Consider the following 24,391-nt stretch of genomic DNA (forward strand, 5'->3'; position numbering starts at 1 on the left):
ACAGAGAATGGGGAGGTCCTCAAATCCCTGATGACTGATTGGGCAAGTTGCCCAACTTGTCCTTGTTTTGCAACATCCTCCTTTCTTCGCTTGAGCAGGTCCTTTACTTCCCCTATAGTAAGGGGATTTGGGGCTGCGCATTGCTCCGTGATGGCTCAATTTCCTTCGCTCCTTACGTTGGGATCGAGATTCTCGAAATACTGGCCCCCCTTTCTTAGTTCCTCCGTGGTTCCCTGACTCTTCTCCCCTTTGTTGCCTCAAACGCTCGTTCTCCCTTTTGAGCTCCCGTATTTCCTCCTATTGACGATCCAAATTTCGCTACAAATCTCCCCTGATCTGTGCTAATAACTATTCAATGCCCACTGCAGGCTGATTATCCTGCCCACCCTGGGCCTACCCTTCCTCCATTGTCTCCACTGCTACTGCCAAGTTGGCATTTTCAGCGACTCCTAATGCTTCCGGTCTTACTGCAATCCTTCTACCCGTATTCCTAGTATTTACCATGTGTACGTCGTGTTTTTTCTTTTTTTATCATTCTCACGGACGGCGCCAATTGTGGAAGTGATTTTTGTGATCGTCGCAGAATTTAAGTCCTCTCGAAAGTTGGATCTCCTCTAGAATGCCCCTGTTTCATGATACATAGAGCCTCCGATGCCTAAGTTAGATCTCCATAAGTTTATTTTATAAAATTCCCTCCCTTTTGAGATCTAGTTGCGTACCTTTTATTATGACTATCGTCCTCCCTTTATAGAGAAAAGATTTCCAATCCCACCTACTTTCTATTTTGGATGAGAAAGAATTGGATCCCTTGACAATAGGGATTTTCCTAGGATATTGCATTCAAATCCCGAAGATCTAGGGATCTGCACGCCTTTTTCTCTGTGGTTCTTGATCATTCCCCAATTTGTGATGATTGGCTAAAAATCTAAACTACCTGATCCTATTAAATATCGGAGATGATCTTCTGACCTGTCTCGCTGTTCCTGAGGCTCGTGGATTTATTCCTTCACAGAGGTTTCTTTACTGTGATTTCCAACCTAATGGTGCTTTTGGATATCTCCTTTCGATTGATGGCAGAATTGTGATCAATCTCTCATTTTCGCCTTCAACCCATCATCAAGGATTCATGTCTTATTGCGTCTCACAGGAAGAGGAAGAAGGAGAGAGAGAGGGTTAGAGTGCCTGCTACGACTGGTGAGGCGAATTTTCTCAACATTCACCCCTACGGGTGAATGTTGAACTTCACCAAAGACGAGATTTGGAGAGTTGGTGAGTTGTCAACTTGCGGTTTTTATATTTCCAAACGCGCCAAATTCTCCAACACGCATGAGTTGGCAACTAGCACACTCAACTCTCGCTTATGAAACACACTCTTAATCTATGTGTAATAAAAGAATAATAAACAATAAGGAGAGATTGAAAATTATTAATTTGATAACAATCAACTATTGCTTTTTAATATCTGCCCACTTTTCTTTTTTCTTTTTTGACCAATGACAAAAAAAAAAAAAAACGGAGTGAAAAAAAGCAAAAGAATGGGAAGAAAAGAAAAGGAAGCGCATAACAAGAAGTCAAAAATTACAACAGCCTCCCCAATGATACAAATCCACCTAGAGACCCCTCCTTTATCAAGACCCCTCTAACTCTTGAATTCATCTAATGATATGAGTAAAGTCTTTAGACAGTTTTTATTGACCTAGAGAAAGCATATTAAAAAGTACCTTGAGAATTAATTTGGAGGGTATTGGGAAACAAATGAGCCCCCAATAGAAATATTGACACAATTAAGAACATATATGAAATAGAAATATTGACACAATTAAGAATATGTATGAGAAGGTTGTGAATAGTGTGGGAGAAAATGAAGGGGAGACAAATTAATGCTAGGTTAAATATTTTTCTTTCTTGATTGATAATCCTTGGTTAAAATTGGTATATATCAGGGATCAGATTTGTGTTGTATTTGTTTGCTCTAGTAAAAAATGAAGTAATTATTCATATTCATGAGGAAGTACCTTGGTGTATCTTACTTGTGGATGATGTAATATTTATTGATGTTAGAGAGGGAGTCAATAGAAAACTAGAATTATAGAAGAGCTTTGTTGAGGTACACGTATTGAAGGACATTAGAATAAGTAAAACAAGATAGAATATATGGAGTGTAATTTTAGTATTGATACCCATGAATAGGAATGTCCAGTAAAAATTGATAGTCGGGAAATCCCTAGAACGACCATTTTCATTATCCGGGCCCATTATACACAAAGATAAAGAGATTGAAGGTGCACTTCTGACATGCTATGTGACTGCACATATCAATCATATTAAAAGAAAACTTTTATACAACAATGATTTCAGGACCAGCTATGACTTATGGAGGAGAATGTTGGGCAGCCAATTGATAGAGGGTGGCAACGTTGAGGATGTTGAGATAGATGGGCAGAACGACGAAAAAAAAGAAGATAAAATTAGAAATGAATCCATTCGAGAAAATGTAAGAATAACTCCAATAGACGATAAACTAAGAGATAATCAATTGAGATGGTTTGGGCATGTTCAATGAAGGTTAATTACAACTCCCGCTTAAAAGAAATATGCTAGTTTACGTGTCTAAATGAGTGAAAGGAAGACCCAAAAGAATGTGGGTTGTGGGTTGAGGTAATATAAGAGGATATGAAGACACTTGCAATAAATAATACATGGCTCAAGACAAAATTGAATGGAGAAACAAATTCAGTCAGCTATGCCCCCAAAGAGAAAAGTCTCCCAAGGACCTTTTGATTTATGGAAACCTAACTACTGAAGATTCTAGAGTCTCCCTTAGTAATGATGATTTCTCAATACATTTTAAGGCCATGAAGGTGAGCGAATGTTGAAAATAAGGAGAGGTTAGTGCATGCTCCATCATTATACTGGAAATAAATCTGTCGAATCAAAATCCATCACCTGGCAGCCAAAACATCTTTGGTGGGTAGTGGTTGAAGATCATTCCATTGCAAAGCTGTACCATACAATCAAAGATCAGAATATCAATGAGAATTCCACCGTAGTATGGGCCATGCGATTCACCATATCAAATATTTTTCGTATTCAATATCAGCACTATGGGGTGTGCTTCACAGAGATTTATAATGTTTAAACCCATGAGAACACCACAATAAAGTGGCCCACAAATTATTTCTTTTTAATTGTGAGTCTTCACACACATTGTAGAAAGAGAAATTCTGGTTCCTCAAAATGGTAAACATAATAATGCTTTTTGGCTATACAACTTGAATTATAAAAAATAAAAATAAGGAAAAGTTTAACCTGTTGGAGCCAACTACCAACCTGAAACCAGAGAAAAGTTTGTAAAATCTACGAAAGGCCATATAGCTTTTGTTAATTAGAAGCAGAGATCAATACTATGGAATCTCTCATATATTCTCGAAGTTAGTGAACAGACTGAAGATAGAAATGACATTATCCAACATAGATTATATGTTGAAGGAGAGGAGGAAAACAATACTTGTTGTCTGTATTTTGGAAAACAATTACGCATTGAACAAGAGGGGAAAACTACCTTTAAAAAAAAAAAACATTTGTGTTAAATACAACATTATTTTCTTTTTTACCCCTTGTTTGGAAGGAAACATCGTTTTGTTTTTATCATTAAGCTAACCCTGAGATTGAGCCCATTTGGTTAGCACTTCCACCAGGGGTGGAGCCAGGATTTTCTTGTAGTAGGGGCAAATTATGGTTAATTGTATAGTTGAAGAACTTGAAGATGAATGGTTTTAAGGAGGAATTTAGAGGTTTTTGGTTAGAAGTTGAAGAAAAGGATATTTAGGTCATTTCCAATTAGTATATGAGAAGGTTTGCTCAAGAGGCAATGTCAATCAACAAAAAAAATTGAGAGGGGGCCAAACGAGGAGAGAGGCGGGGGAGTGGGGACAAATGAGGCATGTAATTAGTTGAAAATATAAGGGTGTCTCAAATTTCTTTGGGGGCAATTGCCCCCACTACAGCGCCTTACTAGCTCTGCCCCTGCCTTCCACCATATACAATCAGATACTTAAAAACGATGCAAGGTGCAGTTTCTAGGATTTCAAGATGTACGAACAAATGAGAACATAGGATCTTAAGTTGAAGGTGCCACCTTAGTGAGCTGGTAAAGTCTGCTTGTGGTAATACAACAGAGCTGGGACCAAAATTCCGCCTCCACACTTAAACCTATCAAGGGGGCCAAAAAAAAAAAGTGATGAAAGAGGGGCCACATTCTCCTGGATATATACTGGCTCTTGATCTCCTTTCACATTAAAAACTTCATCAATATTACAAAAGTTCCACGTATAAGTGATAGAAACCAAAGTACTTATTTTACCCTTATTTCACATAAACAATGTCTAACCCCCAAATGTACCTATCTACATGAATGAATAACAACCTCTATATGAATTGTTCCTGATTATCATAATATAGCTTTATAGCTTCTTCAAAGTGAAACCCCATCTCAATCATCATGGACCTCAACCATAATATGAGGGCACCACAGCATGAGACGTTGCCCTATACTCAGATTCAACGTTAGCCACATCAACCATGCTTTGCTTATTGCGAATACATGTCACTAGGATTCCAACAAAGGTACAATACCTAATAGTTAACCTTCTATTTGAAGAAGATCCAGCCCAATTAGATCCAAATAACCTTCTATCTTGAGTAGACCATTTGATTTGCACAAAATTTCTCTGCCCAGTGCTCTTTTCAGATATTTTAGAATGCTTACACATGTTTCCATCTGGGGAAAATGTGGAGTTTGCATAATTTGATTGACAACATCAACTGCAAAGATGGTGCTGGACCTAGTAATGGTCAAGTACATGACTTTACCCACAAATCTTTCATGCTTCCTAAGATCAAGATTCTAAGTTTTTAAGGTTTCAGGTATTTCTTTAGGATGACATAGTTGTACCTCATGAAGGATTGAACTCAAGTTTTAACATTTTATCATACTTTCCATGTTGAAATCACGATTTGTTCTAAATGTGTATATTTTACAATATAATATAACAAGAACAATTTATGACTAATGTGTCTTCCCTTTTTTAATAAAATTACCTTTACTTACCAAAAAAAAAATCGTACCTTGTATTAAATGGAATTTTGCATCAAATTTTTGTACATCCATACTTGTCAAAAAAATGAAGTTGTTGAAAGAAAAATAGAGATATTTAGAGGTTTGCTTGTGCTCTACTGTTGAATACGAGTGTTCCAAAAATATTTGAGGGGTAAATGTTTTTACGTCTTGTTGCTTCATTAATCATATGCCTTCTCATGTTCTTGATGCTAAGATTCCTTTTTAATCTATTTTCCTAATACTCTAATATTCTTTCCTCCTCAGAGAGTGTTTGGATGTGTTAAATCTTTAATAAGGAAGTGATAAGCTCAATTCTCATGTTGTGAAAAGCGTCTTTTTGGATATGCTAGAACACAAAGTGGGTATCATTGTTATATATATATATAGTCATATTTTACACAAACATTCCGTGTGTAATAATGTTTGGTAGTTGAAAATGAATTACCAATATTTTACCTCAATTTTAAGATTGATATCCAGTTCAAATAGGGGTCTAATTCTTCATTAGGATTTGGGAGAACTTTTGGTTTCAGAGAGTCATCCTTAAAGATTAGTTACTTAGATGTATGCCTTATCAAAATAAAAAGGAGTTTTCATCTTTCTATGTGTGAAGGTTGGATATTTCGGCAACCATATAGGAACATTAAAAATTGGAAAATCAATATCAAGGCGACTGACCATTATCGAGAGAATCAATCAGTAGTGAAAGAGAGAAAAAAACCAAAGACAAGAAATTTACGTGAATTTCACATATGGCGAGAGAAATTATGTCATTTACCGCCCAAGACTACATGGAGTGACTTTTTTCCATTCCCAACAATTGACTTGTTGTATAAATATTTTTTGACAATACAGTACAGTGGACCTTCTTCTTATTTACTACCCTTTTCACTCGGTTAGTTACACTTACACCTTGAGTTTTAGCATATGTTAATCAATTAGAGAGCTTTTAGAGGCATGGCATCTGAAAGTTTTTCACAAAAATGTTCTTATGAATTGCCACAAAATTCAGGAAAAATAAGGGACCAGCCAATTAAACCAAGCTAATCAACAAATTAATTTTCAAACTCAAAGATTCTACATTCTTTAACCTTCAACCTTCAAATCTCAATAACAATATTGGCTTCTTTTGGGAAGTTGAAATAGATGATATTTGCCTCAAATAATTTTCTAATCAGAAGAACTGGGTTACTTACTAATGCTTAGATGTGAAAAAATTTGTTGAGAAATCAACGACAACGTGTGTGTGTGTGTATATATACATACATATGGGAAATGTTCGGAGGCCCTTAAAAGAGCTAAACATTTATCAAAATAGAGGTTAAAAGTTTCGGAATGAACTGATTTTTATGGTGAAGAGATCATCCTCACAAAAAATCAGCTTATTCTAAAATTTCTAATCCTAATTTACAAGTTGAAGAATCGTGGACCGTCCTAATTTTTATAAATCACTTTTGATTGAAAAAAATGCTTGTCACAATGTTTAACTCTTTTTAGGACCTCTTAGAAGATGTTCCTAAAACATCAAAAGAAAAAGAAAAATCCAAAAATCAACACATTTGAAACTTCTTACCCATACAATTGAAAAAATATCTCTTTAGGACTTCCTAACTGTTCCCAAAGCATCCGAAGAAAAAGAAAAAGAAAACCGAAACTAAGAGATACCTAGATTACAAAATAGAGAGAAAGAAGAGTGTACCCATCTTCGCTGAGGAGTGAGGACCCCATGAGGGTATTTCCTTCGAGGTGGGGAGAAGCCAAGCTGAAGTTGTATAACTTTTCTTTGTGTATAACGCTGAGTTCGCAGATGGACAAAACCGAGTTTGACTCAACTCGGTTTAGAATCATTACGAGAATAACCAGTTTCAAATTCAATAAATCATCTCCAAACTCCAATCGCAATTTTAGAATGTCACAGATTCAAAGCAGTTGCAGAGATTATCCAAAGGCTTCGGAGGTAATTATGCCTAAAAAGTAAGAACGAAATTGAGTTTCTCTTCTCTCAATCCAAATATATCTTCTCCCCTGTTCGCCTCCTGAATCGTGCTAGAAGAAGCAGAGCATGTCCATGGCTTCCACAGAAAATACTCAAACAGAGAACGAAACCGTCATGTCCATGGCTTCCACAGACTTCCCCAACAGGGCCTTAACTAACCTTCGTTTCTCTAACCTTGACCCTCCACTCCCTGCGCCCATTCTCGATGCCCTAACCCTAGCTGGTTTCGAATTCTGCACTCCTGTTCAAGCCGCAACGATTCCACTTCTCTGCAGCTTCAAGGACGTTGCTGTCGATGCTGCCACTGGTTCTGGAAAAACCTTAGCTTTTGTTATTCCCCTCGTTGAGATCCTCCGCAGATCTTCAGAGAAACCGAAACCTCACCAGGTTCGTCTCTGAAATTGCTCTGAATTGTGTTCTTCTTGTCTTATTCTCAAACTGGATTTAGGGATGAAAGTCTCTTAAAACCCTTGTTTTTTGTCTTGCTGAAGAATCCAAAAAATGGAAATTTAGGCACTGCTTGGTACACAAAAATTTTTTTGCCATGAAAGATTTACTATTGCTCGGTAATATTTGGACATCTCTTGGGAATCTTTTTTTTTTTGGTGCGGTTGATTGATATTTGCAATAAAAATTTCTCTTGTGATTTCTTGTCAAAATCAAGCCTGAAAACAATTTTAACTGATTGAATCTCAACAAAGAAATTATTAAAAAAAAAAAAAAAACCTTGTGCAAGTGAGAAGATTTTCTATATAGCAACATGAGTATCAAGAATTCCTTTGATTATCTTTTTCAATTGTCATCACTGGCTGATGTCTGTTGCTTCTGATCATAAGTGTACCAAAAGATCCATGGCTCAATTGGATGTTAGACATAAAACAATATATCAAGATATATTTTTTTTTTTGATAAGTGAAAATTTTATTTATAAGAGGGCAAGGAGTCCTCCGAGAAAGACAAAGCCATCAATCACCCCCTAATTACATATTCCCATCTAAACATAAAATCATAAAAAAACAACCCGCTAAACTCCTTAAACTGCTCACACCAATAAAACAACAAGCCAAAAATACTGAAGATTAACTCCTAAGAGGTGCTTTCCTTACCACCAAATGTGCACATATTCCTTTCTTTCCATATACCCCAGTAAATTACAAAGGGAATTAACTTTCACAACACTTGTATTCATCATGGTATGTTTTCTCCCTTTCTTTAAGCATGGATAAATATGCACTCACGGCTCAAATCAATTAAAAAAAATGATAAGATATTTCCTTAAATATTAAAGCAATTGTATATTTTATGTTACATATACTTACTTCATCAAGTAGGCATCCTTCATCGTTAAACTCTTCAAATTTCTTTGACTACCCCTTATTACGCAAGGATTGCACTGTACTAATGATGATTGTGTAATCACCTACGTACCCGATTATAGGCCTATATAGATAACATATTAGTTAGTTACTGACATAAATAGAGTATATAATAACTTGATGAACTTGGTTTAGAAACTTACATTGATGAACTTGGTTTCTCAATGTTCCAATACTCATGCACTTTATTGATCATTTCCTTTTCCAAAGGTTTCTTTGGCTTTGGTGCTTGCCACCAAGGAGATCCAATATAAACTATGCTGGGAATTGGAACTCTTTTTCCTAGTTAAGAAGAAGCTACCCAGTTCTCCTTTCCCGGGCCGCAAGTCAATGATATGAATGACAGAATGTGGGTTGGGGGGCTTTATGACAAAAATCTCTCTATCTCCTCCCTCACATTGATTCTCTTCAGCCCCCCATCCTTAGCTTGACTTTTTTCAGCCCCATCACCATCCTCCCCCTTTCCATCAACATCACCACCACCGTCCTTCCCATTTCCATTCTCATTATCTTCATCCTCCCCCTTCCCATCATCGTCATCCTTCCCCTTCCCATTATCACCATCCTTATCTTCATCTTGGAGTATGGTATACTCCATTGGACTATCCAATGGTGTGCTAAATTTCCTTGCCCTTGCCTAGACATCTTCATCATCTTCTTTTTTCTATACATAGAAAAGAAAATTATATAACTTACTACATTTAACATGAATGAAAACAAGTTACAAAACAAGGTTTGAATCTTTACCTTATTGTTAACTTACTCAACTTGAATTTTCTGTATCCTCAATTTGCACTGACTTATGATCTCATTCTATTCAACTACTGTAATTTTTAGAGAATTAACTTTATATTCTAGATTTTTAACTTTGTCTTGAAGCTCGTGTATGAAAGTCATAAAATCTTTTTTTTGAATGTTTTCAAATGAGCCGTGTCTTGAACCTTTTTATCCTTATCACTTACTCGCCGTTTCTCTCTCTCCCTCGCCTGCTCTTTCTCCATTCCCATCTCTTTCTCCTTTTCCATCTGTATCTCTCTATCACTCTCCTACATCCATCCTTAATAGTTTTAGTGTGTGAGAGAGAGAGGTGTTTTGATAGATTGACAAAAATTGTTCAATCTGATTTCATCCATTAACATTTATAGAGTTTACATAAAAATACTTGTATGATGTGACAAACCATGTACCATAAAAGTGTTAGAAGTTACACAACTACTCTAATTATAGTGTGACATGGCTTGTTTTCTATCATACTTAACTACATGTGATGATGTGGCAAATGCGGAACACACCAACTCAGTCCTTGACAGTTCTATGTACAAATCGGTCCTTGCATAACTTCTTGTAGCAGCAACACACATGCGCATCAGCCTCATAGTTTAGTCATGTTCTCTACTACCCCCCTCAAGTTGAGCAGGGGTAATGTTCAACTTGATTCGATTTCCCAAGAATAAAGACTTTGGAAGACTCTTTGTTAATATATCCGCTAGTTGAAGGGCACTTGAAACAAAGTGAACATATAAGGCACCATGACTAACTTTTTCTCGGACAAAATGTAAATCAAGGTCAATGTGTTTGGAGCGTTGATGAAGGACTGGATTGTGAGCCATATAAATGGTACTTTGTTTGTCACAAAGAATAAGTGGAGCTTCCAATAATTGAAGATTATAAGTTCAAGAAATAAATATGAGATCCATGTTAATTTAGTGGCAGTGGATGCGAGTGCTCGGTACTCGGCTTCGGAACTTTATCTTGCAACAGTAGGTTGTTTCTTCGCGGATCAGGAGATCAAATTCTTTCCAAATAATATGGCAAACCTAGTTGTTGAACGACGTGCAGTAGGACATCCAAATGCTTTGGATCTTGTAACCATGGGATGAACATTGGTAGATGGTTTAGATGAATTTGAAAAAGATGAATGTGTAGGTGAAACCGTAAGTCGATAAATAGGGTGCCACCAGGTGGAAGTGAGGTTGAAGGAGGAAAAAAGGTGATTGAATTTTCAAAAGATGTGGATGTACCCTTGGAAGAGATTGGTATGGTCAATGGAACTGGTGATGTTGTTGGGACATTTTGAGAAGGTGTTGGGGCAGGTAAAGCCATTTCAGAAAGAGAGGTTGTAGATTTTGTGGAAGATGTATTGGCATTGGTTAGTGATAATGGAAAAGTAATTGAAGAAGGAGAAGATATAGGACTGACAGATTGAACTAAATCAGAAAAAATAGCATCATCAATAGAAGTGGAAACGTTTTTTTTTTTTAATCAAAAAAAGGAAAAATTGATTCATATAAAATAACATGACGAGAACCATAAATCTTACCGGAAGGAATGTGGAGACACTCGAATCCTTTGTGAATGTTACTGTAACCTATAAAAACACATGGTAGACTTTTTGGAGAAAGTTTATTTTTAGCATAGGATTTAAGATAAGGAAAACAAAATGTACCAAAGGTTTGGAAGAATGAATAGTCCGGTGACTTACCATAAAGCATGTCGTATGGAGATTGATATTGAAGAAGTGGAGTAGGCAAGTGATTTATCAAGAACATGACAGTGGAGAAGGCTTCAACCCATAGTTTGGATGGAGCATGACTTTGGAAAAACAAAGTGAGTCATGTTTCGGTGATCTGACGATGTTTTCTTTTAGATAAATATTGTCGAGTTTGGTATTTTTTTTGTTAAATAATTGTTAAACTCGAAAATTATTAACAAACTGAAGTTCAAACAAGAATTATCGAATTCAACAATTTTTCTAAATAATTGACGAGTTTGACAATTTTTTTAAATTATTGTCGAACTCAACAATTTTGTAATTCAAATAAAATTGTTGAATTCAGCAATTTAATTAAATTATCATCAAACTCAATAATTTTATATAAAAACATTGAACTCAACAATTATATATATTATTGTCGACTTCACAATTTTTATATAAAATTAATGTCGAGGTTAGTTATAATTATTACTGACCTCAACATTGTAAATCCAAAGTTCAACTTTTTCTTTTTAAATTTTTTGAGTAAAATACATTAAACAAACCTTAAAAAACATGGTAAAGCAACATTATTACAAGATTTCGAACAAAATGAACTAACTTTGATGAATGTTAATAAAAAAATACTAAGTACAACGTACCTCATTGAAATACTTAAAAAAACCCTACAAAAATTAGTTTTTCTCCCTTCTTCCCCATTTTATGTTGGAATGCAAGTTCTAAATCATATTTTTCTGTCAAAAATTGAATGGTTATTGGTGAAAATCGGTGATGGTTGAAGGGTTAGTTTAGTTTAGGAATTTCGTTCGAAAAATAAGAGGAAAATGAGTTTGAGGGACCGATTAGAAAAGAGGGATTTACTAAATGGACTATTTAGCTAACCCCCAAAGTTAGGTATTAATTAGATAAAAAACCTTTTGCCAGGGACCTTTAAGTTATTTTCCCTCTATAAAACAGAAAATACTCAAACAAAGAGAACAAAACCGTCATGTCCATGGCTTCCCCAGGCTTCTCCAACAGAGCCTTAACAAACCTTCGTTTCTCTAACCTTAATCCTCTTCTCTCTACTTTCATTCTCGATACCCTAACCCTAGTTGGTTTCGAATTCTGCACTCTTGTTTAAGCCGCAATGATCCCACTTTTCTGCAACTTCAAGGACGGTATTGTCGATGCCGCCATTGGTTTTGGAAAAACCTTAGCTTTTGTTATTCCCCTCATTGAGATCCTTCGTAGATCTTTCGAGAAATCGAAACCTCACTAGGTTCGTCTCTTAAATTGCTCTGAATTGTGTTCTTATTATCTTCTTCTCTTGTACAACTTGTATTTAGGGATGAAAATCTCTTAAAACCCTTGTTTTTTGTCTTGTTGATGAACCCAAAAAATGGAAATTTAGGCACTGCTTGGTACACTACAAATTTTTTGCCATGAAAGATTTACTATTACTCGGTAACCATTGGGACATCTCTTGCGAATCTTTTTTTTTTTTTGGTTGATTGATATTTGCCATAAAAATTTCTGTCGTGATTTCTTGTTAAAATCAAGCTTGAAAACAATTTTAACTTACTGAATCTCAACAAAGAAATTATTAAAAAAAAAAAAAATTAAAAAACCTTATGCAATTGAGAAGTTATTCTATATAGCAACAAGAGTATCAAGAATTCCTTTATCTTTCTCAATTGTCATCACTGGCTGATGTCTGTTGCATTTGATCATAAGTGTACCAAAAGATCCATGGCTCAATTGGATGTTAGACATAAAACAATAGATCAAGATATATTTTTTTTGATAAATGAAAAATTTATTGATAAGAGGACAAGGAGTCCTCCAAGAAAGACAAATCCATCAATGACCCCCTAATTACATTTTCCCATCTAAACAGAAAATCATTAAAAACCAACCCTGCTAAACTCCTTAAACTGCTTACAAAATAACAAACCGAAAATACTAAAGATTAACTCTTAAGTGGTGCTTTCCTTACCAACAAATGTGCGCATATTCTTCTCTTTCCATATACCTTAGCAAATTGCAAAGGGAATTAACTTCCACAAAATTTTCAACCTACCAGAAAAGGAAGGGGATTTCCAATCAAAAAGGAGAGAAATAACCGAGGAAAGGGTGACACCCAGAAACCTTAAATAACGAATCACAAAACTAGCACTATTGAGTAGAACCTTCCTTTTGAACTCAAACTCCTTAGAACCTAAACGAATCACACGATGATGAGCAATAGTGCCCATCACAAGAAGACCGACTTGCCAAAAAATCACTCCCTTAAAATCTGAAAATCGACTCCAGTCGTCCGAAGAAACTAGAGGACTTGGTTACATATCAATGGAGATGCTCATGGAAATCACACTTAGACCTTTCTATGTTTTTTTTTTCCTTCAATCTTCATCTTTCAAATTGGGGTTTCTCTTTAAGAGCTTCGAAGCGGATCTTGTGGAGCATCCTTCACCTTGCTATCTTTTGGGGGTTGGGGAAGGAGAGGAATACACCCACTTTTGAAGGAGAAAAATTGTCCCTAGAGGATCTCATTTTGTCTATTTTGGAATTGCTATTTTTTGGGGGAATGTTTTTCAAGGAATTTAAAGGGGCCGTTTTTGAGGACTTCATTGTAAGATGAGGGTACATTTGTAATTTGGTGGCAGTTTAGTGGTTTTTTTTCCGACTCTTTTGAAAAGTTCTTGTATTTTGGGGCCTTCTCGTCCCCATTTTTTCTATCAATAAAATTTTAACTTATCAAAAAAAAAAAAATGTAATTATATTTTCTTTTTCAATTTCTGTTTTGGGGATTACATGTCTTGAATATTGATAAACATATTTTTTTACTTCTCTTTTTTAAAAAGTTTGTTACTTTTTTATATGTAGCTAACATAGTTTGCATAAATGGTTGTCCACATTGTCTGTAGGTAATGGGAATAATTCTCTCTCCAACAAGAGAGTTGTCATCACAAATATACCAAGTTGCACTGCCTTTCATTTCAACATTATCAAATGTGAAGGCCAAGCTCGTGGTGGGGGGATTGGGCATAAAAGCTGACATGAAGAAAATAGAGGAGGAAGGAGCAAATTTACTAATAGGCACACCTGGGAGGCTTTCTGACGTAATGGATCGGATGGATATCTTAGATTTTCGTAATCTTGAGGTATTTATTTAGTTTTTCGAATTTATTTTTTACGAAATATTTGGGAACTTGGTTTAGTCATGGAATATTCAGAAAATTTTGTAGTTGTTTCACATAAAACTTACTATAAAACTATATGTTTTTAGATTAATTTTTTTATGCCAAGCAATCCAAATAGCATAACCTATCTAGTTAGCTTATATTATAAATATTTCAAATTGTATCTTTGGCATGGAGGTGGTGCGGTAGTGGTGTTGGCAGCATTGGCTTCGCGTTGGCAGCAGTGGAAGGTGATTACTGTGGTAGTGGTGCGGTAGTGGTGTTGGCAGCAGTGGTAGGTGATTACTGCAGTGGTGGTGATGGTGTGAGTCAAAGAAAGAGGGGAAACAGGGAGATAGGTGGAAAGTGGTTTTACAATTTTCCTAGAAAAGCAACAGACCATATTTTAAATGATTTCCCAGTTTAGGATCTTTGATGTGCAGTTTTTTTTTTAAATTATTTTTTATCAATGAATTTAGTGTTTCACGAAACAAGCACCGAAATTTCTCGTGTCATGGGAAATTTACATTCCCTTAAAACAAATGGAGCAAAATTTAAATGGTTTCTCTTCATCTGGAGCACATTATACATTATTTTGGTTATTTTTTATATTGATTGGTAACATTGATGTTGCAAACTTTGCATCATTGGGGTACTAATTATATCTTTATACGTAGTATTTCTAAATCCAATTCATGTTGTCTTTTATATTGTTGGCTGGAACAGGTTTTGATTTTAGACGAGGCTGACAGGCTCTTGGAAATGGGGTTTCAAAAGCAGATAAATTCAATTATATGTCGCCTGCCGAAGCTTCGAAGAACTGGTCTTTTCTCAGCAACTCAAACTGAGGCAGTTGAAGAGCTCTCTAAAGCAGGATTGAGGAATCCTGTGAGGGTTGAAGTTCGAACAGAAGTGAAAATACAAGATGATTTGGCATCCTCACAACAATTTGGCCCGTCTAAAACACCTCTGGGCCTTCATATTGAGGTATCTGTCACTGTCTTTTGTTAACTCTGCATTTCTAGCTTGTGTCTATCAAATTGAAATATGCATTTTCTTGGGCTTTTGGATGCGTTATTTTCTACTTTGACAGAGTTAGCTCTATTACCAGTTTATTGCGACAAATGGAATTTATTTGCTTGGTTTTTTTGTGTGGTTTGAATATTCATCATTCTTTGCAACATCCTTTGCTTTATCACGGTCATTTTGGTAAAATCACTATGGCTTCATGCCTCTTTTCTCATAATTGACTTATATCATCATCTCTATGCTATTTTAAAGAGAAAACATATGTTTCACTGTATGCCTTTACTTAGTCACTGTGGATATTTTGAGAAATGATCAAACAATAAAATATACATAAGTGATCAAATTATAATAAAAACAAGAGTTGTAATATGAGTCCACACGTTCTTCCCATGCTACTTTAGATGGTGTTTTGATTCTTTTGAGTGGGATTATGCTTATACCTCTAGGTTTGTGTTCGAGTAGGGCTTACTCAAAATGCCCTTGCCTTTTGTAAATAAATGTAAAGCTCGTGATGGTTTGAGAAAGGCTAATGTCTTATGCGTCATGTTTTTAGTGCATTGTGAGGTGTGCACTTTATGTAGATTAAGAACTTAATGTAAAAGCTTGTGTAGAAGCTCGTGCTGGTAGTGGAATTTTAGGTTTTAGTAGATTAAGAAGTTCCTTTTAATTCTTTTACTCTCTTTCTTCTTTTCTTTCTTTCCCTCCCTACCCGTAGTTAAATAGAATGAGCTATTCTAGATTAATATCATTAAATAAGGCACCAAATTTTCCTCCTTGTGGTAACAAACTATTTCACCAAGTGGGTTGAAGCGGTTCCATTAGCTCAGATCAGGGAACAAGAAGTGATGAAGTTTTTCTAGGAGTATAACATATGCAGGTTTAGGGTTTCTCACACCATCACGTCTGACAATGGAAAACAATTTTCAATAAGTCAGACTGGAGTTTTCTATGTAGAGCATGGGATCAGGCAGACCTTCTATGGCCAGGCAGAAGCTACAAATAAAGTTCTGGTCGATATACTAAACAAGAGGCTAAATGAATCCAAGGAAAAATGGACCTTTGTTCTGCACAACGTAATATGGGCATACAAGACTACCATTAGGGTCTCCACAGGGGTCTCTTTGTTAGCCATGGCTTACGGAATGGAGACAGTAATCCCTACAGAGAATGATTTTCCCACAACCAGGATCCACGTCGTAACAGCAGGGCAGAACAACAGGTAGCTGATAATGAAACTAGAGCTCCTAGAAGAAAAGAGAGAAGTTGTGTCAGACTAGAAGCTTATCATTCCAAGCTACAAAAATATTATGCCAAGAAGGTTAGGGAAAGGTGTTTTCAAGTGGGAGACTTAGTTTTGAGAAAAATGTTTCAGAATATAGCAGAGTTAAATAGTGGCAAGCTTGGTTTGAACTGGGAAAAAGTTGAGCTTTGTTTTTGAACCATATCGTTAAGTTGGGCCTTTTTATGGGTTAGGGTCTTTGTGATCTTGCTTTGCCCTGAGTGGTAGAGCACAGAGTCGGACCTTTTTGTGGGTTAGGGTCTTTTTGAGCTTGTTCTGTCTTGAGTGGCAGAGTACAAAGTTGGGCCCTTTTGTGGGTCAGGGTTTTTGTAACCTTGTTCTATCCTGAGTGGCAGAGCACATAGTTGGGCCCTCTTGTGGGTTAGGATTTTAGTGACCTTGCTCTATCCTGAGTGGCAAAACACAGAGTTGAGCCCCCCTTTGTAGGTCCAGTGATCTTACTCTGCCTTGAATCGCAGAGAAATCAGTATCTGTTCTGCCCTCTTTGAGCTTTCTCGATTATTCTTCTTCCTGTTGTCCTTAATTCTCTCCTCAGTTCGTTGGGTTTTCCTAGACTCGGTAACAGCAATGACAAATCGTTCTGAAACATCCCAAGAGATTTTAGCCAGTCTTTTCAAGAATGAGTTCTCAGCTAGGGTTGTGAAGTAGTTACCTTGCAAGGCCTTAAAGACCCTGTACCCTTCCTTCACCAGTCCAACCCCAAATTCCCATTCCCCAAAGATGATCAGGAGGTCAATAAACCAGCCCTTGTCAGAAGTAGGGAGGGTCACTTGGGCATTACCCCCAGGTTTTGAGGACATGGAGTAATACCTTGTGTCACGGGAGATGTATTTGAGGTTGTATTTGAAGAGGAATTCGGTGGGAGAGACATCCATCATCTGAACAGCCCCCACCAGTTTGTAGAAATTACCAGACATTTGCCCTAGAGCCCTATTGCGTTAGCTCAGGACCTCCCTAAGGAAAGGAGACAGTGGAAAACACATGCCAACATCGATCTGACCTACATAGACCACGATCTCCCCTGGACGATGATCACTGAAATCCCCACAGAGCCTGATTTTGACCTCTTTGGGGATGGAATAGGTCTTGCGAAGGGTGGCTACGATGTTAGACATCATTTTAGAATAAAAAAGTGAAGAAAATGAGAGGATTGTTACCTCGAAGAAATTCAAAGAGGAAGGAAGAAGGATTGAGATGCAGGGACGAAGAGGCTTGGATGCTTCGAAGTTTTAGAGCAGTAAGAAAGTAAAAAAACATATAGGAAAAGGTATTTGAATCCAGAAGACCCTCTTATTTATAGCCAAAGGTCGTGAACAACAAGGAATAATTTAGTGGGACGCGTGTCAGATTAGGAGTTGGTAGAACCCAATTGATTGCACAGTTTGAAATTTGAAACGGTAATTCGTCATTACGATAGGACTTGAAGTGAAACGGCACAATGATGAATAAAAAAACGTGTCATTTAATGATGTCTAGGTACCGTTTCTTGTGACGGCGGCTAAAGATTAGTTTCATCTCGAGGGGGTAATTGTAAAGGGTTAAAATGGTTAGGCATTTGGACCCAACATGTGTCCAGATACAAACCTAGTAGAAGGTTTGAGCAAAGTAGCTCTACTCGGCACAAAGTGGTACCTGTGGCAACCCAAGCCGGCTGAAGGGCAGAGCACAACATTAAACCTGCTCAATATATAAGACCGAGCAGGGTAGAATTGCGGATTACCACCAAATCAATCGAAATCCCTTAATTATAGGGAAGATCCCAGGAATTTCGGAGAGGGATAATGAGATCAATGCAAATATCTTCTTTTCTTGGTTACTTCCCCTAAAGGTAAGGCATTCCTTATGAAGATCCCTGGAGATCAGGGTTCTTAAGGGGCTTTCTAAGTCGAGAAGATCTATAAATAGAGAAGGAGACCAAGAGGGAGGGGTTCAGAATCTTGGAGTGTCTAAGAGTTATTCTTGACCATTATTTCTTGTGAAGAGCTAACTTGATCGTCGGAGGATTTTGGCAGGTATCACACCGGTATCACCACTCGATTGAGGAAGCAAGGAGCACATAACGATACATAGGAGCTGAGTTGTCAGAGGTAACATGGAATTTCCTCTACACATGCCCCTAATATAAAACAATGACAAAATACCCACAAAGAGCCTCACATTTACAACAGCTGCTTGCAAATAAATAATTGTATGGAAGATGATTGCAGCTTGGGCGGTTAAAACTTGGATGAATATGGGATAAAATTTTTGGAGTTTGTTTGTGTTAGAAACTTGAGTAAATTGCACCAAACTAAGTTTTGGAAAATGATACAATCATTTCTTAAAAAGCAGTTATCAAATTTCCCAAAGCATCCCTTACATTGTTAGGGTGAATCATGGTGTACATCAAGACCATGTATTAAAGCTCAGCCCCTCATTTACTTATATATGCATATCATCCTATTATTTATATATATATTAGTTATGCCAGCTGTTTCTCAAAATTTATTGCTGCACCGTCCTGTCATTTTGATTGCTAAATCAACTTGTCATCAGTGTTTTGACAATTTTTTCCCAACGCTTGTCATTTGAAAATAATTTTAATTTCTGTTTGATCTTGAAGTATTTGGAATGTGAAGCGGACAAGAAGCCATCACAACTTGTCGATTTCTTAACAAAGAACATGTCACAAAAGATTATCATGTAGGTTTTGTGGCTGGCATTCTGGGGTTTGGATTATTTATCTGCCTATAGAAGGAAGTATATGATTTAGTCTACTGACACTTTAAATCTAATTTCTTCATTACAGCTACTTTATGACATGTGCTTCTGTTGATTACTGGGGAATTGTTCTTCCGAGGCTTGCTGCTCTCAAAGGTTCCCCCATAATTCCTCTTCATGGGAGGATGAAGCAGGTAAATCTTTCAAGCACGTTTCACTTGAGGAATATCTAAGCTTTTCAGTTAATAGAACTAATTGTTTCTTTTACCCACATGAATGTCCATTCTGACTCATGTATATCTTTTTCTCCAACAGATTGCAAGGGAGAAAGCATTGGCATCTTTTACAGCACTTTCAAGTGGTACTCTATTATGCACTGACGTAGCAGCACGGGGACTTGACATTCCAGGTGTCGATTGGATTGTGCAGGTAGATTCTATTGACTGGCACCTAGATGCTTTCAATTTTTACTTTTTGAATGAAAAAGTAAGAGCCATAGTTTATAGATATTTCATGTTTTAGTCACATTAAGAGTCCTAGTATAAATTATGAGTTTTACAGTCGTATTGGAATTTGATCTTTTAGGGAAATTTAATATTTCATTCTTGTGTCAAACAACAAACAGAAAACTTGTGTTTATTTGCTATTAGCCGAAGTGGAAACATGTACATGATTGAGTAATGGATATGTAAGATAACAACTACTTGGAAAATCATTCATTTTTTTTTCTTTTCGTTTACACTGCTTTCTGCTGCCAGTCGCTTTGAAGGACTAGTTGGGAATTGGCTCTGTTGGTATGCTTATGGCTGCTATACTTCATCTGCTCATTTCAGTTGTCAATAATGGAATTATGGAATTGTGAAATAAATAATTTATGCATTTCTGCCTCTTAAGATGTTTCTCAGCTTCTAGTATTTGGATCCTCATCCTCAGAAATGTTAGCTTTAATTGCATAATTCTTTATGCTTTCCCATCCCGCGGACCCTGTTTTTTTAGAGTTACTATTGCCACACCAACTTTTGCTAATGCCAGACCAACTGTGTGCAATTCTTTGGTGATTTACATAGGAATTGGTGTGGCACTAGTAAAAGTTGGTGTGGCAATATCATTTTAAAAAAATAAGTTAAAATTTTATTAGAGGAGAAAAAGGAATTGAGGTGAGATTACAACAGAAAACAGCAGCCCTACTCCTAAGCCTCCAAATTACTCCCATGGACCTTCTAATAGAACTCAAATCACAATCACATTCTTGATAGAAAACATGCTCCAGGTTTTGACAATTAAGAAAGGGGCATTCATTTATTTATTTCTTGTGCAGTATGATCCCCCCCAAGATCCAAATGTTTTTGTACATAGAGTTGGCCGGACTGCACGATTGGGCAGATCAGGAAGTGCTATTGTTTTTCTCCTACCGAAGGTTTGCTTCTCACGTCTACATCACGTGCAAACGTATCATCTATGTTTTTGTACATAGGGTTAATACATTGTGTTACTCTTCTGTAAAGGAAGAAGCTTATGTAGAGTTCCTGCATATAAGAATGGTCCCCCTTCAAGAGAAGAAATGTTCTGATGATGTTCCTGATATTGTTCCTGAGGCAAGTATATGTCCTTACCATGATAACATAAGTGCTATAATATTTTTTGCTGGCATATGCAGACTTTTATGCTAAATTTGTCCATCTTTTGTTTTGTTCTTTGCCTTCTTGATTATATCAAGAGTCTTCATTTTAATCGATAAAAGATAATCAATGGAAATATTTGTCGATGTCGGCCATGCTTTTCACTTTTTCTGTATTTATGCTCAATCCAATATAAGTATGTTCTTTGTAGTAAAAAATTATATCAAGACACACACCTTGTGTTATGAGTTACATGCCCAAAGATATATGGGCTTAACTTAGCGCACCTCTAAGGCAATGATGGGACATTAGAGATCATGAGCCTTTTCCATCGGCTCATTAGATTTTATATTTAATTTAGTTTTATGTTCAGAAGAATCCATTTTAGTGATTAGGAATGATATTTTGGGCTTATTTTATGTTTTTGACTTTATATTTAATTTAGTTTTATGTTCAAAAGGATCCATGTTAGTGATTAGCATTGGTATTGGTAGTGGTATTTTGGGCTTATTTGAAGTTTTATTAAACCATGGTCTTAGTATAAATGTTTGGGGTAGTTTGGTAACGTAAGTCTGTCTTTTTATTAAGTTTATACGAGTTGAAAATTTAAGGGAGATAAACATATGAAAATTAGGGTTTTTTTTTTTGTTATTTTTTCTTTTAAGATGAGGGAAGTTTTGTATTATGCTCTTTAAGATTTTGTTTTAGTATTTAAAAACATTTTTATGTTATTTGAGATGGCTTTTGAATAAAATTTACAGAATTAATGTTGGGCATTCAACTTGGTATTAAAGCCTAGGTTCAAAAAATACAAAAATTAGCAAATCATGTCGAGAGGGATAAGTAAGTTGAATGTGCCACTCTCAAGCATACTATTGCTATGTCCGTGGCCATATTATACATGAAAGTGAAGAGCGCAAGCAACTACGTGAACAACAAATTAAAGAGCTCAAACACCATAACTTATGTTACAAGTGCAACAGTCTTTGACACTATAAATTGCAGTGCAACGAACTGGGATAATGAAACATTGAAACATATGGGATCGAACTCCATGAGCCTGAACCCAAGGTGAGAAATGAGGAAATCGAGGAAGAAATCCATGACCTCATAGAGAGTGAGATTGACGAGTGTGAGACATCATTAGAAGAAGAATCTATGTCTGAAGAATATGAACAACTGGCAAAGGAAATTGTTGAGCCACTACATCTTTCACTGTTCTTATCCCATAGAGAAGAAAAGGTAAATTATATTTTGAATAAATCAAGGGTTATGCCATACATGGAGCATTTCGGAGTGTCAACTTTTCTTTTCAGAGAATAAGAGTCCAACTATTATTTATTTAGTTCGATGACATCTATTAGAGCGTGGAGGGTGCATTGATTGAGAAGCAAACTAGGATCAGATTGCATGTGGATGATAGGGACCCGATCTGTTGAAACTTATCTTTTGGATTGGTATAATGATAGCATTGGCATTTAGGAATTCTATTTCATGGCCTTAAAACTGTTTTTCTTTCGAAATTTTTGTTAAGACTTAAGAATTTGTTTGTTTGTTTGTTTTGTTTTTGATTGAGATTAAAATAAAGACTGACCAGTTGCATATCCCTTAATGCCTATTTCACTCCCACTTAAAAAACCCTTGCAATCCATTGATATAGTTGCACTTACCCAAAAAAGTTGCACTCCTTTGGAAACTCAAATCATTCTATCACTACACTTGGACCTGGCAGATTTTCGAGTTGGCTTGATGAGTTTTAAAACCATGGAGTTTTATGATTTTGTTTTGCCTTGCATAATGTTATCTACTGGTGAAAATACTATTAATTTTAACATCATTTTAGTTTGGGCGAATTTGGACTGTCAGATACGATCTGCGGCAAAGAGGGACCGCGATGTAATGGAGAAGGGACTCAGGGCATTTGTTTCATTCATCCGTGCATACAAAGAGCACCATTGCTCTTACATTTTCAGGTAAATTTTAGTCCTTATTCTCAAAACATTCTATGAAAATATTCTATTCCCTTACATCTAGTGTTTTGTAGATGGAAAGAACTTGAGATTGGGAAGTTGGCCATGGGATATGGCCTATTGCAGCTCCCATCAATGTCCGAGGTGAAGCAACACAGGCTGTCTACCAATGGTTTTGTTCCAGTTGAAGATATCAATGTATCTGAAATCAAGTACAGGTAATAAACTGTTTCTTGATCTTTTTGCTGTATTTTGAGAGAAAATAATGTGGCCACTGGCTTGACCCTAAGGTCAGTCGACATGGCAGCACATGTAGCCAAGGAGACCCACTATTCCATCTATTATACCTATAAGATTTGGTCTCGACCTCAGCATCATTATCAAAGCCTTAACCCAAAGATATGTTTTATAGCTCATTATGACATGTAGGGCCTCTACTTAACTGGATGATAATTCTTACTACTAGAGATAAAGCTCGTGAGAAACAAAGACAGAAGAACTTGAAAGCAAAGAAAGCAGCAGAGAACCGAGAACCAAAACTCCATAAACCCAAGGCATATCCAAATGCTGCGGCGACTATCACAAGGAAGAAAACGGCTAAGCAGAGGCGGGCTGCTCAGACAATTGAAGACGAAGATGAGTTGGAGAGAGACTACCGCTTACTGAAAAAGCTGAAGAAGGGAACTATTGATGAAACTGAATTTGCAAAGCTCACAGGCACTGAAGATTTTCTTTGAGAACATGATTTCACTGGATTGTGCTGTGAGGCAAACTCAGTTTTAATGGTTCTACCGAGCTAAAGAGGAGAGAACAATCGTCGAACAAATGTTGGGTTATTCTTCTGAAGTTAGCTTTTTGGGGGTGAAAAGGAACTCTGCTTTTTTGGGGGCAAACTCACTTTCAAATGTTGGATTTTAACTATTGGTCTTACAGCAGCTGTCGCTAGTGGCCGTATCTACGCCACTCATATGTATAACAAAAATATACCTGTGAAAAAATGAGTTCAATGAATGTCTAAGCGGGAGGATTTTAATTATTATTTTTTTTTTAAATTTATTTTTCTAATAAAAATAACATAAAATAAGAGGTTAAAATAGTAAAATAACGTCTAAATATTCACCATGTCAGTGAAAACTGAAAGGCGAGGGCTAAATGCAACTATAAAAAATATTAGGTCAAAATGGAATTATGCAAAACTATAGGAGGTCAAAGTCTAATTTACCCTTAAAAGAATTACCTAATTACACATTTGAGGTTGAACAAGAGATAAATTTTACACTAGAGATTAGGATTGGATTCTCGCCCATGGTTGGATTCTTTGGAGGGATTTCTTTCTAATTAGTCCATAAGTTTTACGGCTTCTCTTAATAGTCCATTTAGTGATACTTTTATTTCTAATCAGTCTTTGAACCTCCCTCCCCATATTTCTCACGATTGAAACACCGAATGTGCCTTAACTGCTCAAACTCACCATTTTCATTCAAAAAAATGGAATTTCAACATACCAATTGAGTTTCGGAGATTCCATTCTAGAGTAAAGGATTGAGAAGGAAGAAGTCATTTTCAAGTATTTTAAAAATGTATGTACAAAATTAAGATTTTTTCAAATTTTTTTTTTTTTTTT

General features: G+C 36.3%; 1 protein-coding gene across 1 annotated transcript; it reads left to right on the plus strand.

Moving 5' to 3' along the window:
- Window positions 1–6,785: 6,785 nt before the first annotated feature.
- On the plus strand, window positions 6,786–23,803 carry LOC147396406 (DEAD-box ATP-dependent RNA helicase 18-like). Its single transcript, XM_086450556.1, has 11 exons — window positions 6,786–7,502; window positions 13,895–14,131; window positions 14,876–15,136; window positions 19,081–19,160; window positions 19,267–19,372; window positions 19,494–19,607; window positions 20,497–20,595; window positions 20,684–20,773; window positions 22,664–22,770; window positions 22,842–22,985; window positions 23,234–23,803. Exons 1-11 carry the CDS (start codon window positions 7,182–7,184, stop codon window positions 23,502–23,504), a joined length of 1,830 nt encoding a protein of 609 aa, XP_086306682.1. The 5' UTR covers window positions 6,786–7,181; the 3' UTR covers window positions 23,505–23,803.
- The last annotated feature ends 588 nt before the right edge of the window (window positions 23,804–24,391 follow it).

This window comes from Akebia trifoliata, chromosome 8 (assembly GCF_017979445.1).
Source record: "Akebia trifoliata isolate Shusen 1 chromosome 8, ASM1797944v1, whole genome shotgun sequence".
In the NCBI taxonomy this organism is placed as follows: domain Eukaryota; kingdom Viridiplantae; phylum Streptophyta; class Magnoliopsida; order Ranunculales; family Lardizabalaceae; genus Akebia; species Akebia trifoliata.

What these genes read in the sequence shown, in the direction of transcription:
- LOC147396406 (XM_086450556.1), top strand. Translation starts at nt 7,182, where the DNA reads ATGTCCATGGCTTCCACAGAAAATACTCAAACAGAGAACGAAACCGTC. An exon ending in TTCATGGGAGGATGAAGCAG is followed by an intron (nt 19,373 to 19,493) that starts GTAAATCTTTCA and finishes TTTCTCCAACAG; the next exon opens with ATTGCAAGGGAGAAAGCATT. An exon ending in TTGTTTTTCTCCTACCGAAG is followed by an intron (nt 20,596 to 20,683) that starts GTTTGCTTCTCA and finishes TCTTCTGTAAAG; the next exon opens with GAAGAAGCTTATGTAGAGTT.